This window comes from Channa argus, chromosome 19 (assembly GCF_033026475.1).
Source record: "Channa argus isolate prfri chromosome 19, Channa argus male v1.0, whole genome shotgun sequence".
NCBI classification, from domain to species: Eukaryota; Metazoa; Chordata; class Actinopteri; order Anabantiformes; family Channidae; genus Channa; species Channa argus.
The window spans coordinates 17,068,221-17,083,438 of NC_090215.1; the positions used below are offsets into that span (position 1 = coordinate 17,068,221).

General features: G+C 42.3%; 2 protein-coding genes across 5 annotated transcripts in view; one reads left to right on the forward strand and one right to left on the reverse strand.

Moving 5' to 3' along the window:
* cnksr2a (connector enhancer of kinase suppressor of Ras 2a) overlaps positions 1 to 15,218 on the forward strand; it is a 67,244-nt gene that overhangs the window by 43,337 nt on the left and 8,689 nt on the right. For 2 of the 3 annotated variants that reach the window (XM_067486129.1, XM_067486128.1), the window contains exons 19-24: positions 65 to 162; positions 656 to 874; positions 1,409 to 1,550; positions 1,990 to 2,214; positions 2,980 to 3,167; positions 5,758 to 8,991. In XM_067486129.1, the coding sequence (XP_067342230.1) occupies positions 65 to 162; positions 656 to 874; positions 1,409 to 1,550; positions 1,990 to 2,214; positions 2,980 to 3,167; positions 5,758 to 5,955 (1,070 nt within the window). In that variant the 3' untranslated portion in view covers positions 5,956 to 8,991. Of the gene's footprint in view, positions 1 to 64; positions 163 to 655; positions 875 to 1,408; positions 1,551 to 1,989; positions 2,215 to 2,979; positions 3,168 to 5,757; positions 8,992 to 15,218 lie in introns of those variants that run through there. The other variant, XM_067486130.1, reaches the window with a different exon arrangement.
* On the reverse strand, positions 9,058 to 15,103 carry LOC137104647 (kelch-like protein 34). Of its 2 annotated transcripts, XM_067486132.1 has the most exons (2): positions 12,522 to 15,103; positions 9,058 to 12,384 (listed from the first exon to the last, which is right to left on the reverse strand). In XM_067486132.1, exons 1-2 carry the CDS (start codon positions 12,525 to 12,527, stop codon positions 10,588 to 10,590), a joined length of 1,803 nt encoding a protein of 600 aa, XP_067342233.1. In that variant the 5' UTR covers positions 12,528 to 15,103; the 3' UTR covers positions 9,058 to 10,587. The 2 variants fall into 2 exon arrangements, with proteins under 2 accessions (XP_067342233.1, XP_067342232.1); XM_067486131.1 differs by having other exon boundaries at positions 9,061 to 15,103.

The following is a 15,218-nucleotide window of genomic DNA, read 5'->3' on the forward strand; positions in this document are numbered from 1 at the left end:
CCTTTGTCCGACAAGACGGATACTGTTTAATGTGTTTGACCATATGTGTGTGGGTTTCCTGCAGATTACTGGAGTGAGAGTGAACATGAGGAAGACACCACCTCCAGCCCCAAACAGGACAGCCCCCCGCCTCCATACGATACTTACCCACGGCCTCCATCAGTGAGTCACACACACACAAATGTGGTACACACTCATATGATGTGCATACTATAGTTGAATGCCAGAATCATGCTCAGTGTAACTCCACAGTCCATTTTAACAATTTAATATATTGACAATTAAGCCTATGGGGAATGATGGGGCTCCATTTGTTTTAATTGCTACTATAATTGGCCCTGGAACTAGTTGCTCTACATTAGGAGCCTTTGTCTGTGGGTGTGTATTTCTTATCCTAGATTAAAATGAAGCAAAAACAACAACAGCTGGTTCAACTGATCCAGGTCACTCAAACTTGATCTTTTATCACTAATGTCTAAACAGACCAAACCTTTTTTTTCTTTGTCTTCTTGTCTCTTACTTGCTCACACTCAATTACCGCCCTGTCTCGGTGGCAGTCATCCGGATGAAATCCTTTTTCTGAACTGTGCCATTACAGTTGAATGAAAACCAGGCAATCACTTGACACCTGCCACGTTTTTCCTTCCTTCGTCAGATGAGTGCCTACTTGGAGGGCCGGACTACGCGGCTGTCTTCCACGGAGACGTCTCGTTCTCGCTCTTCCCAGGAGGATTTCCTGTGTAACGAGCCCCCCGCGGCAGCTGCAGAGCCCCAGTATCACCCCGGCCCCCTAGGGGGAGGCTCCACTCACAGTGGGAGAAAACCGGGGGGCAGTAACAGCAGCGATGTGCAGTACAGATGTGATCCTGTAGAGGTGTGTGATGTGTTCAACAGTTTATAAAGATTTAAAAACTGTATAGTAGTGACAAATAGATTGTACACGTGTTGGTAAACTTGAAGGCAAATGCCAGGCAAGCAGATGGTTCATTTAAGTTCATAAATTAACTTTTATAAATAATTTTAATGCCATTTGTTACAGCAGCCCCCCCCAGCCAGTGGTGTACCATATGGCCACTTAATCATACTACATCAGAACATTGCATTATGCTTGTTTAATCTATATTTCAAGTATGTAAGTGTAGACAAGAAGTAACAAGGTTAATTCAAATTGTAGTCAGCAGCTTTCACATGCTGTAATTTCTTTCATGTTGGAATTAGCACGTTATCATAGGACATGTTTTCCTATTTATGTTTTGCCTGTGTTTACCTGGCGGTTAGGCGGAAAAATGTGGCACATTATTTGTGACAATGTGAAGAACAACAAAAGCCAAACAAACAAAAAAGGGAGTAAGCATGTGAAGTGAGTAAAAAAGCCAGTTAACACCGCTCCTGTCACTGTTTTGTGTAGTATCGCTCCAGTCCTGCAGGGGGCAGCAGTGAGACAGGGTCCCCTGGTCGCTCTTCGTCATCTCAGAGACGTTCTTGGCAGGACCTCATTGAAACACCGTTGACTGAGGCCGGTCTGCACTACCTACAAACTGGCCCACTAGGTAAGAGGGACGAGAAGCTTCATGGCTTCACTTTCAGAAAACAGCCACCTACACACACTAACCAATTTGTAAGACTTACTGTGCTGCAGGACTTTTTTTTGGGGGGGGGGGTGGGATATCAGTCAATGGGGGATTTTAGTGGCATAAGAATAAAAGAGCACTGCACCAATATTACACATAGAGATCAGTTTATTCATCACGAGGAGTATGACTCAGCCTGTGCAGTCATTGTACAACGTGTTCTGTAGTTTGAAATTAACCAGGCAGAGATGGACTAACAGCAGACTATATCAAGTCGCAACAGTGCAGGGAACAGCATTTTGGGGCATTGAGGTCCTGGCTTATGACTTTTCTTTTTTCTGTTTCTTGCAAGTCTGACAGTTTTATGCAACTGCATATCCAAGTCACTAAAATACTTCCCCGTTTTATTACGTTACAGAGGACGCCGTCTTTGCAGAGCCTGGTCCGGGAGGTGGGACTATGATGGCTGGAGCTGTTTACACTCTCCCTGCACAGAGGAATGTCCCGTTGCCCATGGCGATGCAGAGGCTGATTCCTATGGCAACCCAGGGAGGGAAACCCCGCAGCTTCACACTTCCACGAGACAGCAACCTACACACACTCCTCACACCCCCCACAAAAGAGGAACAGCACTCACACAATGGTGAGTTTAGCTAGGAACACGCATGTAATGTGAAACACTTGAACACACGCAAGACAAGAAGTAGTACCAAGAAATCACATTCAGTGCTGTGTTGTGTGGGCTGGTGGACATCAGGTGAAAGCAAAAGACGTGTCTCACCCTGAAAGACAGCCACCAGAGACTTAAAGAAAAAGTGTAGACGTTGACGTCAGTACATGTTCCAGAAATAAAAAACGCTCTCAGGCAGGCACATTTCCATTTAAATCTTCGTCAGGATTGAGAAGGGTAACGCATACTGCAGTTACACACTGATCTAATGAGGCTAATGACACAATGGTGTACTGGTTGCCAAGGCGAGTCTAGTGTTGTACAGGAAGAAAAGCATCACACTGAAATAGTAAACAAGACTGATTTATCCATTTAGGTCATATATTTAAGTAATGATTTATTTTTTTTAAATACAAAAGTAATTGTTGACACAGATTTGAAAAATGAAGAATATTAGTAGTGTGAAAATTGTCAAGTAGAGAAAAGGAAACAGTCCAGATGCTTAATAGGATTTTCGTCATCGGGAATCTTTCTTTAGCTGATAGAATTCATGATACTGTAGAGTAGGAGTGAAGAGGTGTGTGCTGCTGTCCTCCGGTGGATGACCAGAGACATACAGTAACAGCTTTTTAGCTTTTAACTTTTGAATCAAAATCAGGTGAAAACAACAGAACAGAAGAGTGAAGGGGGCCTCAGTTAACAAAAGGCTTTTTTTATTTCTGTCTGACTGTGTTGAAGGTGGCAGTGAAGGCGCGTCCCTGGGGGACCTGTTTCGTGCCTGCGAGCAGGGTGGAGTGTGTCCTTTAGGTCGCGGACCTGAGGCCAAAGGTCAGTCCGAGTTCCGCCAGTCCTTTCTCCGAAGGGCCGCCGACCCTCAGCTCAACGACCGTCTGCATCGCCTCCGCATACTGACCTCCACGTTGAAGGTTAGTCCCAAAGTCTATGACTGGTTCTTACCCACACATGTACCATACGAGAACACACAAGAATACGGTATAGAAATACACACAGAAACACACACAAGCGTTCTGTACATGCATGAACGTGTTCACTTGTCCTCTGTTCTTCGCAGGGATGAAGAATTACATTGTTCATTGTTGATATATTTTAAGGATACATTTTCTAGTAATATTTGGGTTTTGGTAAATGTATAATCTTAAAGATTCCTGTCTGATACTTACTATCACCCAGTATGGATCATTTCTACAGGAAACACTATTAAGTAGCTACTTTGGCAAAAATGCAAATAAGAGCATCCGGTGCAAATGTTTGTGGCGCTGCATTAATTAAAATTGATCTGCTGTCAAGTGCACAAATAATCATGTCTTATGGTGACATCATTTGGTAGCTTCACAATAAAAGTCAGCATTTGTTTTGCCCACTAAACATTTTTTTTTTCAATTGAACTAGAAGCAGTAGGAAAAGCCTGGTCTGTTTTCATCCATAGAAAAAGAGACTTTCTGGATTTACGGAAGCATTGGGCACAGAGTAGGACACTTAAAAGTGGTAAAACAATGCCACTGGCTCACCGACAGCTTGGTTGTTAACGCGGCTCTGCTCTGCTCGGATAAAGCATCGAGCTGTTAGCTTCAAGCAGAAGTGAAGACAAGCTACAGAGGTCTGCTAAGCTCACCTCTTCCTAATTCCACACCCCCATATGTATGTATGTGTATATATATACACAAACATATGTATTTAATTTGAAACTCGTACCCTGACTCATTTGACCTCCCTTGACGGTATTTAACAAATGTCATGTAGCCCCTTTCTTAAGGATTATAACTTTAAACTGTTCTGCTGCAATTCACAAATAATGCACATTTCTCTATTATAAACATGTTCATGTTGATCTGGTATATTACATGAATATGTGTTACTTCCTAAAAGAAAAAAAAAGATCTCATTTTCTGGGGTTACAGTACTTAACATTGACAGAGGCAGCATACAGAAACACACACAAACACACTGCAATGGCTCTGTCTTGTTACTTTTATTGCTGTCATCTGTCCTAGTCTGTCTCCCCGGCTTGGTTTGGTTTGGTTTGGTTTGGTTTGGTTCTGTTTTACCGAGCTCTGTTGAGCAGCCATCTGTGGCTTTCTGCTATATGAGCAGTGGTTATGTACCCGGGCTGGGTCCATGTGAATGGCTCTTTTGCTGTGGCTGTTGTTTTTGTCTCTCCACTTTGTATCTTTGTTGCTTCCTCCGTGTGCTGTATGTGAGCAGGAATAGTTTGGTCGTGGGGAGTTTGGTTGCTTTTGCGTGTGGAAGCATTAAAATGTATTTATTTTATTTCTTACTTTTTGCAAGGCTCCGTGGCTTTGGCTGCCCTCGTCTGCTGGTACAGGTTGGGTGGAGGAGCTTACGTGTTTGTTCTCTGTCTGGTGTCTCTTAAAGGAATACACCACGTCTCTGGGGGAGTTTGGATGAAGGCATCCTCTGTTAAATAATGTGAACATACAATAGACACCCATATCATTCATGTGACCCTTGGTTACAAGTGATCCAGCTGTATTTGTGTGTTGAAGCAGCAAAAACTCATCTGCATTGGTTGCTGTGGAAACAGCACAGACTGGAATATTTCCTCTGTATCTTTTTATGTATTAAGTCAAATAAACAAGGTACAGTCTACAAAAGAGGTGGAAATGCATAAGTTTTCAAACACTATAAAAAGATGTTGAATATGGCAAAGTGCTCTGGATACAGTATAAACAAGATTTTGAAGTAACCACATTAAACATTAAATATTTGTAATGAACTTACAATGTAAGTGTTGTTAACTTAACACTTACACATTTTTTTTTATTGAAAGTCCTCCAAATCGCCAAACTTTGTGATTCACATAGGTTTTTAAATCCTTTATAAAAGGATTTAAATCTACGATAAAGCTACAATTCTGATTTAATTTTAATAAATTCATGTTTTAGATATTTAAGATTATTCAGTTATTGCAGCTTTATTTACTGCAAATAACTACATTGATTGATACACACAGAGTAAATAACGAGGAAAGAAAAACACTTAATCAGACAATAACCTTAAAATAATATAGGACATTTTTATTAAATGTTTGGTATTAAATGTAAAGGATTTTAACATTTTCCCATCACATGAGTTGTAAATGAACTGTTAGTAAAGCGTGGTTAATACTGTAAATATGGAGCAGATGCTTGGTCTTCTTCATTAAGATACATAATGCTGGAAGAGAATAACCACTAGCAACCAGAGCATAGCTTATTAATGGGTTATAACTAATTTATAAATATATTTATATAATATAATCTATAATAAAGCAATTAGAGACCAATACATTCTTTTTAATCCTATGTCGGTCTAACGTTTGATATTATATAAAAAAAAACAAATTATCAGCTTAATGAGCAAGTTAACGAACTCTCCCAAAAGTCAGTGTATCCCCTTAAGTGTGTGTCTTGCTCTTCGTGTGTCTGCGTTTCAAAGGACAGTGGTGGAAAGGACTAAAAAGTGACCTGCCCCTCCTGTGTTTCTGCATCCCTATAGGACAGGGAGGGGGAGCTAGCGCTGATTGACAGGCTGTTGGCCAATCCCCAGCTGTCGTCGGCTGAGTTCCAGGAGTGGAAAAGAGCCTATCAGGAGCTGTTCTCTCAGGAGCCAAACTCCGCCACTGAATCCGACCCGGGGCCGCCGCTGACCCCCTCGCTCTCTCACACGCACTCCTACATCGAGACTCATGTCTGACTTGTAATGCGCACTCACACACCTGCGCACACCGTTCTATACGCTTGAGCGCTCATCTCCTTAATCTGGAAAGAGTTGAACAAACTGCACCGGACGTTTCAGTGCTCTGCATCAGCGTTGCCAAGGGTTTTGCATCAGCGCAAAAAAAAAAAAAGTGATGGATTGTGTCAAGGGAGGGAAGTAGGGACAAGTGGATTCACATCTCGATACGCTTTCAGCAGCCGTAGTGTACAAGTGCGACACGACAGTTTTGTGAGGAGACGCCCCGGCGCCCTCATGTCACATCAATCTACGAGCTTATTGGTTGTGCCACTCCAGCTGGCTCGGGGGCAGATGATGTACTGACTCTTAAGTATTACATGCTAGTATCGTGCTCTATACCTGAAGTACTCTCAATGAAAACGCCATATAAAGAAGCAACAATACTCATCGTGGACTCTCATCATATTCTTATGGGTGGTGGTGGTGGTGGTGGTGATGGGGGTGGGAGAACAGCTGCCATTCGTCCTGCTTGTTGTGCCACATTTTTACTGACTGCACAGTGTCTCACACAGTGTCAAACATAGCCTTATACTTGATGTCTATGATGATATTTTCTGTACAGTGAGTGTTACAGCAGAGAACAATAAGCACATGTCTTTTATAAAATCAACTAGTCTCAGTTTCTGTCTAGTTTTAGAGACTTTTTTCTTTGTGCTGGTTTGGTAGAATTACATACAGTGCTGGGCTGGACCTGAAGCATGCACACTCGATAGGACACATTTGCAGGGGAAGTCCACCCGAGGAAACACCTTAACACTGTTTACACGCACTTAGTGACAGTTTGTTTCGCATCCAGGAAGCCAGATTGTGCTATTTTGACTGAAAATATATTCCCACGTATACCACTCACTTCATTTGACTCATTACTTTGTTTGTCCCGACTTAGTTTCTTGCAGTTTATGGCCCCATTTGCACAGTAAACAGTATTATAAGCGTGATTGTATTTGCATTGTGATATAAAATAGGCTACAACAGGGCAGAGCAGCAATGCCATTAATGGGCATGGTTTCAACTTTTAGATCTTACATTACAAACGACGGCCTGCTCGTCACTGCAACCTTTTTTGTTTAGTTTTTTTTGGCTTTTACCTTTTGGAGATTTTGCTCCTATTTGTATATTTTGACCGCTGGGCACAGAAACAGCAAGCAAATCCTCTGAAAACTTGCCAGTAAACCTACTACATGTCTGATTCTTCGGCATCGGGAAATTTGATTACAATGCCTGCAAGAGCAAACCCCACAGGTATTTTATGGCCACCGTCAAATTGTACTCTATCCGCTGTGTTTTTACATCTTGCATGAACTGTGTTGCAAATGCTGCCATTTTGGATTTGACAAGCCAGTGTAGCGGGATGTGGGATGAATTATGGGTGCATCGGCTCGGCCATAAGTTGAACGCACAGCTACATTCTTCTTAAGTTTAGGCCCAGAAACATCAGGGATAAGGACGAGAAAAGTCATGAAATACTAAAATAAAAACATCTGCTGTTTGAAGTGGGAGGCAAACGGCTGCCTCCTATTTGAAAGTCCAGTGCTTTCACACCCACCTTTCCACCCTGGAGCCAAATGCATGAAACTCTGTGTACACTCCTGACTAAAAACATGTGTACACGTGAGGGAGAAATATGTATTTGCATTTATTTATTTTTTGCCCGGTTCTGATTTACATTACCTCAGTCGTGTTGGAAATGATTGCACAGGCCTCATTTCCACTCCCACAATTCTCCATGATTGGAATTAGAAAGGTCCCTAAACACCAGTTTGCATATCCATACTTGTGCCCCCTCCACTGCAAAAAGGAAGACGAATCTTCCATAACGCATGGCTATCTCTCTCTGTGCCACAATGATTTATCACAAGGACCAATAAACAACCATCTCTTGTATTTCTTGTTCTTCTGCATTAACATGACTTATAGTGCTCATAGTGAAATAGGTTTTTGAAATGGAATTGTGTGAAATCCATGATGGCAGTATTTGTGAACCACTCTAATAAGCTGTACTTTTCCTCATCCAGTTATGAAATTCAGACGCAGATAATAATTTCATGTCTTAGACAGAAACAAATCCTTTTTAAAAATCTAAATACGATTAAATGCCAGAATTAACAATGTTAACACGCAGTTCTTGAAGTGAACCACTTCTGCTTCTGGAGTGATGTGCACACACGTTCTGCATTAAAGCACAAAAGAAGTATCTTCAAAGGGGACTGTTTGTTTTTTTTTCATTAACCTCTGGACCACTTTTCATTTTTCCTTCGACTTTCAGCGGCTTTAAAGGGCAACCTTAGGCTCATCGCTCATGTGCTGATAATGGCGCTGAAACGCCATCCAGACAACTACAAACATATAATTCAACAACAGGTGGTCATGTTCATGGAAGGTTGTTCAGGTAGCCAAAAAAAATACAACAAATGACTAAAAATACAACAAATCTGTACAGCAATTAAAGCAAAAAGCAGAGAAAGTGGAAGTGTACGTCCCTTATGACCAAATAACACCAAGCACAGTCACTGATATTACTATAATTGACGTTGTAAAAGTTTCTGAAGGTGGACTTTTCCTCAGAGACCAGTTGCTCTCTGTATCATGCATGCCAAATAGAGAATGTGAGGAAATATTTGCATACTGTAGGATTTGAAATATGGATCTAATATAATAAAATATATTAGTTTGTTATTTGTACGCTGCTGCCAAATGACTTACTTGCTCAGAGACACTGCACAGTGCTCTGATAGCAAAGGAACACACAAGCATCCAATAATAAGCACACAGAAACACGCAGTACACTCAGTTTGAATGCTCTTTCCACGCTGCTGCCCGTGGTTGGTTGTAGTAGCATGTATTTGTTGTAGATAAACAGAATATAACTTTTCGGTTTTTGTGTTTGAAATTTCTAGATACAGTAGATTTCTCTTTATAGAGTGCAACATAAGTGTCTTGGATAATGTTCTCTGATTTTTTTTTTTTTTTTTTTTTTTTTGGACAAACAGTTGCTGAGTAAAGATTGTTTAATGTCAAAGCTATAAATTATAATTAAACAGTATTGATTTACGTGATCATTCTTCATGATGTTCTGTTGGAAGTAGAGGGTGAATCAATAAAGATTGGTCATTTGGACGAAGTTTTGCTTGTTTTCGATTTGTGGATGCACAGCCGACAGATCACCGTGAGCACTGGCAACAGCTGTTGTACCGTCTCTGTCAGCGGAGGAGGGATTCTCTGTTTAGAAGCTTAGCTCTGCACCCTGCCATAACGGACGAATCAATTAAACTGTTAGTCAATCAAAAGAACATTCGATTATTTTTAGGTTCAGTTTTTGATTTTGCTCTTACACTGCAGTACACTGAATAGGCTACTTGAAGCTCCTGAACTGTTAATGGACCATCAAGACCATCTTGGCAATAAATTAAGATAAATTAAACAAACACGCATAATATTCATTTTGCAATGCAGATTTATTGTTAGGCTACTTATCGGTAACTGAATGAATGAATTTTGCAGATATTCTTCTTTAATTTATGACCTTATCCTGCAGCTTTGATCACTCTCTGTATACTTAAATCCATCAGACTTATAATATATGTTATTTACATCATGATAATTCCCAATTGGAATGTTTAATTGCACAGCTCTGCAAACAAAATGCATTCAATTTCAGCAACGTTGGTGATGACAATAATAGGCAAACAAAGTTCTGCACAACTTGACTTAAATATTTTGAAATACAAGTCGATGTTGCTGACACTGCAAAAAAAGAGCATAGTTCTTCATACTGTGCATATTTTCATTGAGGATAATTAAGACGGCAACAATTCTGTATCCAATTAATTTTGCCTTCAACCACGAGATGCATTGGATAAACACAGGCTGCAGTGTATGCATTCAGAATTAAATGGAAATAGATACAAGCACAAATGTCCATAAGTCCAGCGGGTTGCCTATCATCCACAAATCATGCATATGATTTCCTGCTGATGCTTCTACTCTGCAGCTTTAACCTGCTTTGTCCCTTTGGCTGTCAGTGCAGATGGAAATCGGTGACACGGGAAAACAAGACAGATAAAGTTCACTCGCTATGTTTGGTTTCCTTCTGTTTCTAACCTAAATTACTTGTCACTAATAAATAAACAGGAATGTCACATGCATGGACCTTTTATCTATAACTTCTATTAAAAAAAAAATACAGCATAGCGTTACTGTTTATTCCATCAATGTCCTCCCCCCCATTTTCATCATGTTATCTCTTGTTATTGCTTCTTTTCCTTTAGCCTCCCCTCCAGCTTAGCTCAGCCTCACCTGTTCTTACCAATAAGTCTTTTCAACTCCACGTCGTTCCCCAAATGCCCAGTATCTTTGTCCTTAGTTTCAGTTTTTATCCTAAAACCCTCAAATTCAATCATATCTGCTTGTTTATCTTTATAAAAAAAAGGTGTCAGATTAATTAAAATATAAAAATAAAGCAAACATTTGCTAGAATAATCAATAATTATTGATGTTCTTCTTAAATGTATGGTTGCTGATTAAAACTGAACAAAATCCTCAATATACTCATTATATCATATAGGTTTTGTAAACCTTTCTGTGCACAACTTAGTCTGGTAGGGGCAGCAGTGTGCACTCGGTTCCAGTAAGTGGTCTGGGAAGCTGACAGATCTCTCTCCAATGGTCCTTCTTTGTATCATACTCCAGCACACTCTTAACAATCTCCTCCTGTCCGTCCCTCCATCTTCTCCCTCCAAATACCAGCAAGTTCCCAGATGTCATTGACACCATCCCGTAGCTGAAAGAGCCAATGAGAAGGGGTCTAAGGCGCGTCCAGTGGTCTGACCGTGAGTCGTATCGTTCAATATCACAGAAAGGCTCGTACATTCCTAACAGGGCATAGATGTAGCTATGGACTGTTGCTAAGCGGTGGCTGAACCTGGCGATAGACATGGGTGCCCTTTTTTCCCAAACTCTACCTTTGGGGTCCCAGGACAGGACTTCTCTGCTACTCTCCCTGTTTTCATCCTGGTTGTTAGGTGGGTTACTGCCATGAATGCAGGCCTGGTTTCCTGGGCGACCACCTGACACATAGATGGTTTTGTCAAGGACAGCAGAAGCGTGTCCATACAGAGGGCGAGGCATCGCTGCCCCTCTCCTCCATGCACCCGTGGACATGTCATAAAACTCAACAGAAGCCACTGAGGTGTGCGTGTTGGTGCCCGGTCGTGTGTGTCGTCCTCCGATGGCATAAATAACATCCTCTGCCACGCAGCAGGTGAAATGCACCCGCCTTTCCAGCATGGCCTCCACCTGCTCCCAGCAGTCAAAGCGAGGATCATACCGCCACACCTGATTGGATGATGCGACAGTAAAACACTTCCTCCCATCCTCGTATCCCTCTTTAACTTCTTCACCTCCAATCACAAAGAGGAAACCTCCAACTGAGCACACGCAGTGACTTCTCAGTCGCAGTGGGAGACTGGAATTCAAGGATGAAAACCTCATCCTTTTATAATCAAACGCCAACAACTGCAGGTCTGGCCAACTAACGCTCGACCCTCCCCCTACAAGCAGCACACGATTGGGCGATGCTCTAAGCATCGACTGCCTGCTCTGTGTGACTGGCTGAGCTGAACCCATCCTGTGATACTCCAGAGCTCGAGTCAGCTGGCTTCTTATTAAGGGTGTAGCCATGGCTCTGTGGCTAAAATTGGTTAGATCAGAGGGAGAGACTAAACCGAAGCGTAGGTGACTCAGCAGAAGGTTTGACTTCAGCAGTGGGAGGGGTCCATTCTCATCCAGCCAGTCCAGAGCCAGCTTTATGAGCTCCACCTCCTTCACACCAGGTATCTCATCTGCATCCAGCACAGCCATCAGCGACTGGAGATTCAGCTCAAGAAGGTCATCCCTGCTTTCCTGTAGCAGTGTCCCCACTTCCATAGCAATGGTTTGATTGGCAGCTTCAAGTGCACCTGAGAGCGCGTGGTGTTCAGCCAGGTTAGCATAGCAACAGCAGTTTTTGACGCTTAACCCATCAGTCATGAAGCGCTCGCATATCGATACAGCGGTCTCCACCTGCAGGTACCTGCCTGCCTCCAGGATGACAGGAAGTGTGGAGGGTGATACGCTGAGCCAGCCTGAATACAGGAAGTCCAGAATGGCATCTAAGCCCTCAGGTGTTAGCGCCACGAGGCTAATGGAGCCTGCAAATCTCTCTGTGGTAGTATCTCCAAACAGAGCCCAAAAATACTCACTGGAGCTGGCCAAAAGGGCGCGATGACATGGGAAAAACACACCACCGGCCTCGAGGACAACATCACACATCTTCCTCTCAGAGCGCAGGCGCTGGAAGCCGGAGAGAAGTCCGGTACGGTGGGAGGAACTGTAGAGAACAGAATAGCTCTCCATGCAAAAAGAAATGAGGCAAAAGAGACAAAGGAGGAGGAGGGAAATGAGGCAAGATGCCTGAAGTTAGAAAGAGCAAGTTAACGGAACCCCTAAGTCAGGAAGCTGCAAGCAAGAATGTTTGACAAACAGACCTTCATAGAAGAGCAGGACAACAAAATGTTAAAAGCAAGAAGAAAAATTGACGGGCAAAGACAGGAACGTCAAATGGAAAAAGGAGAAGAGTGCACGTCCCTAATCAAGCTCGGTCCATCTGTGTTTTTGTCCTGCTCTGTCTGCAGTTGTTGGCATGTGACATGATAAGAGGAAGGTTGACAACTGTGAGTCCGGTTTAACCACCCCCATTTTGGCCCCTTAGACATGGTCCGTCCCATAGCCTCCTGTCTTTATCTAGGACATCCCAGCTCTGTTGACTTTGTGTTTGTCCACTGCCCTTTCTTCTGCGTCCAGGAGGGAGTATCACTAAAATACACTCAGCATACACACAAACCTGCCGAGCCAACAGATGCACGGATAAACACACCGAACAGAAAAAGACAAAAGGGAGCCTGGCTTTGGTGTCTATCCCTGCAGATAAACTCTCTGGTAAATACAGCTGCCAGAGCCTGCGACCAAGATTCCAGGGCACGGTTGCCACGGCACCTATCTGCACCCTCATCGCCATGGCGATAGGGATAGAAACACAGACACAGCTCGTCGGATTCTGCACGAGGCACATGTTAAACCCAGGGAGCTTTTGCCAAGCTGTCAAACATGTACAAGTGTCAAAAGGAGCTCATAGCGTCGGGCATTCGAATTTGCTGCGCCCTTTAGAGCGGCATTTAACCTTATTACGACCTGCTTCAAAATCGAAGACGGATGTCATGTTATTATTTTTATGCGGTGAGAGCAGGAGGTGGAGTTAAATATATTTTCAGTATCAGGCTACAAGTTGTCCAGCGTGTTTACAATTGTCTGATTACCACTGAGCTCCTGTGTGGTGTGTGGTTTGCTACCGTCCGTCTGATGCACAAGCACAAACTCAATATGCAAACATGAACACTTTATCGAACACTTGCACCCTCTTGCAGCATTCTCTGCAAAGTACATTTTGTAGTGAGTTAGGATCATCGTCTCTGAATAGAAGCTGGCTCAAATTAACGTGATTAATGTGTGTGTGTGTGTTTTATGGAAGGGTTACATCGGTTCAAAGCTCAGGCTACTTTCAAAGAAGAAAAAACAGCTTCTGTTTTTTATATTTAACCGATTAAAAAAAGTGTTTTTTAATCTTTCCCACACAATGTCAACTCCTCCCATATGATTGTTGGAGCACAATCTCAGCTCTCTCTCTCAGCTGAATATTCCATCGTGACCCGATGTGAGCTAAACTTAGCTTCAGCTGCTTTGTGTGTATTTGTCTGTTTACAGGATGATGTGATGATGGATGTGCTGTAATGGGGGAACTGTAGTTGTGTATGTGGACTGGTTGTTGCTGTGTGTCTGTATGTGTGATGGCATTTTGTTAATGCAGCATTCCTCTGTGAAACAGATGGATTTGGAGGTTTAGGTCGGGATCAAAGTGCCTCCATGCACAAAGGCACCTCTGATTCCTACCTTAAACCCATTAGATCTGCACATAATGCAAAAAATATTACAGTCCAACTATCAGGGCGTTTTTGCTCTTCAGGCGCTGTGACTAAGGTAAAAACAAGCTCTGAAATCCTCTTCAAGTAACACTTTCAATCACAGTAAACACGAGGCTTTAATGTGTTTTTTTGTCAGAGTTTCAGCTGATTTAATTTTGCCTGAATGGGGTGAGTTTTTTTGTTTTTTTTGGTGCATAAATTATGTCACGCTCTGTTTACTGTCAATCTCCTGACACCCACATCTAAAAGAAGTCTCCACCAGGTAATAATTCATTTTAAAATTTTCACCTAGACAAATTACTGTCACATCCCACCTAAGGGGACAGTAAAGTTCTTAGGTGACAATTTTTAAATGAATTATTACCTGGTGGAGACTCACTGATTCAGGCGTCGGCCTCACTTGAAAGACATTATTTCCTCCTAAAATGACAAGGAAACAAAATGTGTAGAACCATGTTGCCGAGCCATCTGTGAGGCTCAGCACTGCTTTGATGAAAATGTGCTGATGTTTAGTTGGTTTGATGTTTTCAGGAGTCTCCTTTGATTTGTATATTTCTGTCCAGATGATGGCGCTAGTCCCAGGAAAATAGACCTTGTTAATATCTATCTGTCCCAAAATTTCAGCATTGGTTAACATCATCATGTCACAGCAGGAAGTTTCGGTTCAAGACTTCTAATGTTCAAACCTCTCAGAGTTTGCATGTTTTCCCCGTGCCATCGTGGCTTTCCTTTGGGGGCTCAGGTCCCCCCCGCAATCCCAAAACATGGACGGATTTAGAAGCGTCTAAAAGGAATTATTTAATCATTTTGTGTCTATTTTTAGGCATTTTCAGTCAGGCAGGCCAGTAATCTATCAGTTGTGTGGATTGGACTCTCAATTAACCACAGGTGTGAAAATGATCGTGAATTGTTTGACTGTGTCTGTTTGTCATTCTGTGATAGTCTGGAGAGCTTTTCAACATGTCCACAACCCTCTGCAGGTTAAACCCGTAGGAGAAATCTGCTGGAACATTTTTTTGTCAACCCTTAAAATAGCTGTTCCGATATTTGTAAGTGTAAATGTAAAGTGCTGGTGGTTTTGAAGGGAAAATCAATGAACCACACAGCAATTGAAAATATTGCAAAATGATTGGGCCACTTCAAGAAAGATATGAGACAACATCATGAAGGTCTTAAAGTCTGTCATACCCAGAAAGGATTAGATTC